Genomic DNA, 5,523 nt, shown 5'->3' with positions numbered 1-5,523 from the left:
TCACGTTGCCGGGGCGACCGCCTCCTCGGCGACCTCCTGCGTGTCGCCCGTGTGAGCGATCGACATCAGCTGCTGCAGTATCTCGGCGGCGTGAGTTGTCGTCGTCGTCTCCGCCGCCTGCTGGTCCGCCTCTGTCTGCACAATGTATGTCGACTCTCCGTCGCCGCCGCCGGCGCCCCGCTGCTGCAGGATGATCGTGCTGGGGACGTCGCCCTGCTGGAGCCGTGCGAGGCTCTCCTTGCTCAGCACGTACGTGTCCTGCGAGCCTTCGGACAGACGCAGGACGTAAGTCTCCTGCTGCTGCTGTTGGCCGATGTCCTTCGAGTCGCCTGCGGAGGATTTATTACGACTGGGAGATTGGAATTTAATATTAAGATCAAAGATTGAAGATTCAGATTAAAGATTAGGAAAAAAGATACACACACACATATATATATATATAACGAGCTGCAGAAAGTTTTGTCCGTCTTAATCTTCAAGTACTGACGAAGAAACAGACACGTCAACCAAACAAATTTTGCAAGAAAACGGTTCTGTTATTTTTGGAAAGCAGCAAAATTTAGGACGTTTCCAAGGAACGTCTACAATACGTCCACTGGTAGACGAAACGCCACAAACCTGTGTTTTCCCGCGTAAGAAGAACCAAATGAAGACTCAGCAACTATAGATTGATTCTCAACAGAAGGGTCCGGATGGTTCGTACATACACAGACACAACACAAACAGCACATCGCTAATAAATTTTTACCTCACTGGCATCGAGTGTTGAGCTAATCGACCCCACACGTACGAGGGGCACAGCAGTGTATATATATATGCGTCTCGTATAGTCTAGAGACTATCCAGGCCTCCGCTTCTCGCAATTAAGTCTACACGCACAAACACACACCGTCCTGTGTTAAACCGATCCGAGTAAGATTAGAAGTTCGGATTTTGCTCGACACTAACTAACGATCGATGATCCGAGCTGTGGGTGGAGTGGTAACAACCGGATCGAGTGGTACCATGATGGTGGGGAGATATATCCGCGCTGCCCGCACACACACACATGTTAACGCTGCATATACCGGCTATGGCTATATTCTACAGTAACCTTCCTCCTCTCGCTCCTCCTCCACCACCCACTGCCGTCGCTGTTGGGTATAAATAAACAGGCAGCTGTTTGAGGCTCTAGCAAATATCAAAGGGCTTAAGTCTCGAGCACAGATTTACTGCTAGGATGTCGCGGGGAGTTGTTCGAGTGAAAGCTATACGAAAATCATCGGTGAGTTTGAAACAACAATTTTTATAACGACACCGAGTAGATATCGTTGTTCTGTAATCGATGGATTAATCAATCGGTAATCACCGATCAGGGATCAAGTCAGAGATCAATTCTGGGACATATCGTTCTCAGTGGTGGATTCTCAAGTGCCGCAAACATTGTTATTGTTATTATAACATTATTGTTGTTGTTGTTGTTGCTTCCACGGCGCGCTATGTTCACACCGGTGTTCCAGAAATGCCCCCAATTTGTGAATGAGGAGGGGGGAAATCATTTTCTGGACGCGGAGTTTGACCATTTTAATTATTGTGGAACAGGGATATATATACCGGATAATATTTTGCGTGATTAGCGAATAGAAGTCAACCGGAACACAATTAAGTAAACCGAAATATCAATTATAAAATCGGGAAAAATATTCAGCGGGAACTGACAATCGGCGTATTTTTTGACCTGGGAAACACTGAGAATGGACCTCCACCGTTTGTATCTCCAACCTCTGGTAATGGCCCCACTTCCGTTTTCCCATCTGCGAATGGCGGCTATATTCAAGATACCAGGGCCGTAGCCTCTGAAGGGAAGAGGGCCAGGGGAGCAGTCGTCCCGTAGATGGTAGAGAAAAATAAAAATAAAAATATAAAAAATCCAATAAAAATAAAATAAAGGCCTTAAATGTATATAACCGTAAAAAAGGCAGCTGTTAGTGTTTGTGTGCCCCTTGGATGTTAGAGAAAAATAAAAAAGCATATTAAATGTAAATAACCGTAAAGAATAAATGCGAAGAGATGCGTAAAGAATAATACCCTCGTCCATACCTAGATTTTGTGGAAAATATAATGAACCCCATGTACACAATTCACATTGACTAGGCTCCCTCTCCAAATCCCAATCAGCTTGAGAATTTGCACAGCAGGGTACGAACCCTTGACACGGCCATAAATTCGCCATAAAGTTACAGAAATTTCCAGCAGAATATTTGCGCTATGGAACCAAATAGAGAACACCGAAATCGTCTCCTATATGGCGTGGTTCTTCGTACGGCGTTTGCTGGTCACAAAGCGTCACGTACGGGACTCACACAATACTCATCATCGCTACTGCCGAGCTAAAATGAACTCGTTTGTGTATTTATTATAATACTAGCTCATAACGTATAACCATCGCACGTGTTTAAACCTGTTTATTTTCATTTACAAGTGTGCTGATATTATTTATTTTACCGGAAACAAAATGCGTAGGTGCCGCATTTCTAGTTATATAACGAAGGTCAAATGATTGATGCGAAAACGGGTTTCACGCCACGGAATTTCGCGTTTTTCGGCGTTTTCAAGGACCCGTAACTTCTCTCGCATATGCGCCTTCCCGGAGGGTTACTGTATGTGTACAAGCCGTGTGAACGACATGTGGCAAATTGCATGTCAGTCACTGACGCTAGGGGGCGGTTTCTCAAGTTATTAAAGGCCGCGTGCGTGTGTGTGTGTGCGTGCGTGCGTGCGTGTGTATGTGCGTGTGCGCGTGTGTGTGGAATTGCGTGAATGTGTTCATACCAAACCCCGCGTAGCCATAGCAAAAAGCTAGCAAAATACATCCGTGCAAAAAAAACAGGTAATAAATGAAAAAAATAATATTTCAATCGCCCCGATATTAAATTGCATAACTATTGCGATGTGCATGTGTGTGTGTGTGAGTACGCGCGTGCGTGTGGTCTCACTATAAACTACGTATAGCTGACTTGTAAGAAAATAAGATTGAACATGCTGTGAACGACATTTCACTGCCTCTGCGGAATTTAAAGAAATGACCCAGACATAGATGTCTTACCCTTATATGTCCCTTATGTGTCTTACCCGTATATACCCCTATTTTAATGTCAATTAGTGACAAATTACTATTATTGTGATTTTGATTGTATTATGTCCAGAAACATCTAGTAGTAGGGGCACAAAAAACCAAGCCACAGATCCACCATGGTTGGTTATCTTGTCTAATATTATTACAAGCTGCATGTATTAGATGCATAAATCATGAATTATTGAAACTCGTGGGTATGATCACCCAATTTACCTACAAAACTCCAACCGTTTACTGCAGATTTTCTAGCTGAAATCTAACGGTGGAAATTAGGAGCATGTACAGTAAAGCACCGTGTACCTAGCTCACAAACAACATTCCTTCAGCACTTTCCCTAACAGCAGTTTTTCTTCAATACGTGCGTGCGTGCGTGCGTGCGTGCGTGCGTGCGTGCGTGCTAATATTTAGTTTTTGGATTTTAATAGAGAGATTAGCCATCCTCGACTCCTTACCTTTGCGATCGGCTACAAAATAAAATGAAAATAATAAAATTGTATATAATATTTTTGATTGGGAGAATGGGGCAGAATTGGGAATTGGGAGAATGTTCCACATTGCATAATGCAATTAATTTCTTGCATAATCCAGAATGCAAGAAATTGGAAGCATGCTCCAATAAAACAGACGTGTACCTCACTTACAAGCCATACGCAGTACCTCCTCTAACACTTCCTTCAACTTTGAGCGTGCGTGCGTACGAAGTCACATTTCGGATTTGCAATTAAGAGCAGTGATGCTGATCTCCTTATCATCGAGATAAGCTACAAAATTATTACTAGATTATGAAGACAGCGTTAGTTTTACAACAGATCTTTATTACCTAGCAGTCTGATAAAAACGTGAACATTCAACATTGCCCTTAGCTCCCAGTAGCAGGAGTGGAAGGGGCTACTCGGGTAGTGCAATGGTGCTCTGTAATTTTCTACCCACGCCACTGTACTATTCACTACTTGTCGCATTTCGTCACATCAGGGGTATGTTAACCAGTGGATGACCCCTCTCTACTGATACCTTATGATATTGATATAGGTCACAGCTGTTCAGGTATACCGTATGGGGGCAGTCCAGCACCTTTGATGGTCCACGGACAGTTTTAAATTTACCCCCACGACTCTCCGACTGCGACATATCGAGCCACGTTGTTTTATACGGGTATCGGCCTATTGTTCTCTAGCAGCAAAGGCAGCTTCAAAGTAGCTATTACAGGGCCGTAGCTTCTTGGGGGGGGAAGGGGGCAGCTGCCCCCACTAGATTTTAGAGCAAAAAAAAAGAAGCTTAGCTAATAATCGTAAATAACCCCAACGTGATTTTTTTTATCACTTATCCATGAAAGCCTTGTCTCAGACCCCGCACCCCTACCACACTATGGACGTCGATAAAGAGCTACGCCCGTCGCTCATCATTACACAGTTGAGTCATGAAATTTTGCCCCCCTCCCTAGAAATTTGCTCAGTCTACGGCCCTGTATTCAAGATAGCTTTAGAGTTAGCGTAGCGTGTGTAACTAATGGGTTAGAGGTAGTCTAGGAGGTTAGCATATATAGACAGACCTCTCATGAGCAGATAAAACTGCTGGCCCGTCCTGGCTCTGGTCTCAAGACCAGAATGTCCTTGACCTAATATGGCCCTGCTAGAATACCTGTGGTAAACCCGTATAAGTATGATTTAATTCGACATCATGACACACAGGCAGATATCGCGTGGCCACGTAGCGTATGCTGTGCCAAATCTACCAAATAGCACAATCATCAGCGAGCGTCGTATGACGTTAAAAGCAAACAAGCACAAGCGCATGCATGCAACCTTAGATTGAATAATCGGACGCATCGTGTACACACCGAACCGTCCAGTAACTCCATCCTGGCATGATTTACAGAGAGAGAGGTACGATTCTACTTCCATGAATCTTTCGTTTCAGAAACAGCAAAATCAGAGACCGGTCTTGTACTACTTAAATACGTTTCCGAGGCAATTGCATCCCTTTTGTGCTGCTTCATGACGTTGCCGTGGCGACCACATCATTTCCATTCGCACAGCCCCCTCTCATTGTCAAGGCAGCTGCATCATCCCAGCGCTGCCTCCTCACGTTGCCAGGGCAACTGCCTTCTTGCACAGCCTCATCTCGTCGTCAAGGCGACTGCATCGTACCCGCGCTGCCTCCTCACATCGCCAGGGCGACCGCCTCCTCACGTCGCCGGGGCAACCGCCTCCTCACGTCGCCGGGGCGACCGCCTCCTCACGTCGCCGGGGCGACCGCCTCCTCACGTTGCCGGGGCGACCGCCTCCTCACGTTGCCGGGGCGACCGCCTCCTCAGCGACCTCCTGCGTGTCGCCCGTGTGAGCGATCGACATCAGCTGCTGCAGTATTTCACGTTGCCGGGGCGACCGCCTCCTCGGCGACCTCCTGCG

The 5,523-nt window shown here is 45.9% G+C and overlaps 2 protein-coding genes across 3 annotated transcripts in view; both read right to left on the bottom strand.

The window, feature by feature from the left end:
• LOC106811350 (7-dehydrocholesterol reductase-like) overlaps positions 1-843 on the bottom strand; it is a 6,460-nt gene extending 5,617 nt beyond the window's left edge. Inside the window, exon 1 of the mRNA XM_014814937.1 lies at positions 749-843. The gene's annotated coding sequence lies outside the window, so the exon portion shown is untranslated. The remainder of the gene's footprint in view (positions 1-748) is intronic.
• Positions 844-4,494: 3,651 nt separating this feature from the next.
• The window catches only part of LOC106811355 (zinc finger protein 90-like), a 15,202-nt gene continuing 14,173 nt past the window's right edge, over positions 4,495-5,523 (bottom strand). For both annotated transcript variants that reach the window (XR_001394138.1, XM_014814941.1), the window contains exon 11: positions 4,495-5,515. Coding sequence is in view for 1 of the 2 variants with exons in the window: in XM_014814941.1 (XP_014670427.1) it covers positions 5,483-5,515 (33 nt within the window). In the remaining variant the exon portion in view is untranslated. The remainder of the gene's footprint in view (positions 5,516-5,523) is intronic.

This window comes from Priapulus caudatus, unplaced genomic scaffold (genome assembly GCF_000485595.1).
Source record: "Priapulus caudatus unplaced genomic scaffold, Priapulus_caudatus-5.0.1 Scaffold530, whole genome shotgun sequence".
Taxonomy (NCBI): domain Eukaryota; kingdom Metazoa; phylum Priapulida; class Priapulimorpha; order Priapulimorphida; family Priapulidae; genus Priapulus; species Priapulus caudatus.
The sequence above is the reverse complement of the archived record's forward strand: the minus strand, read 5'-3'. Positions and strand labels throughout refer to the sequence as shown.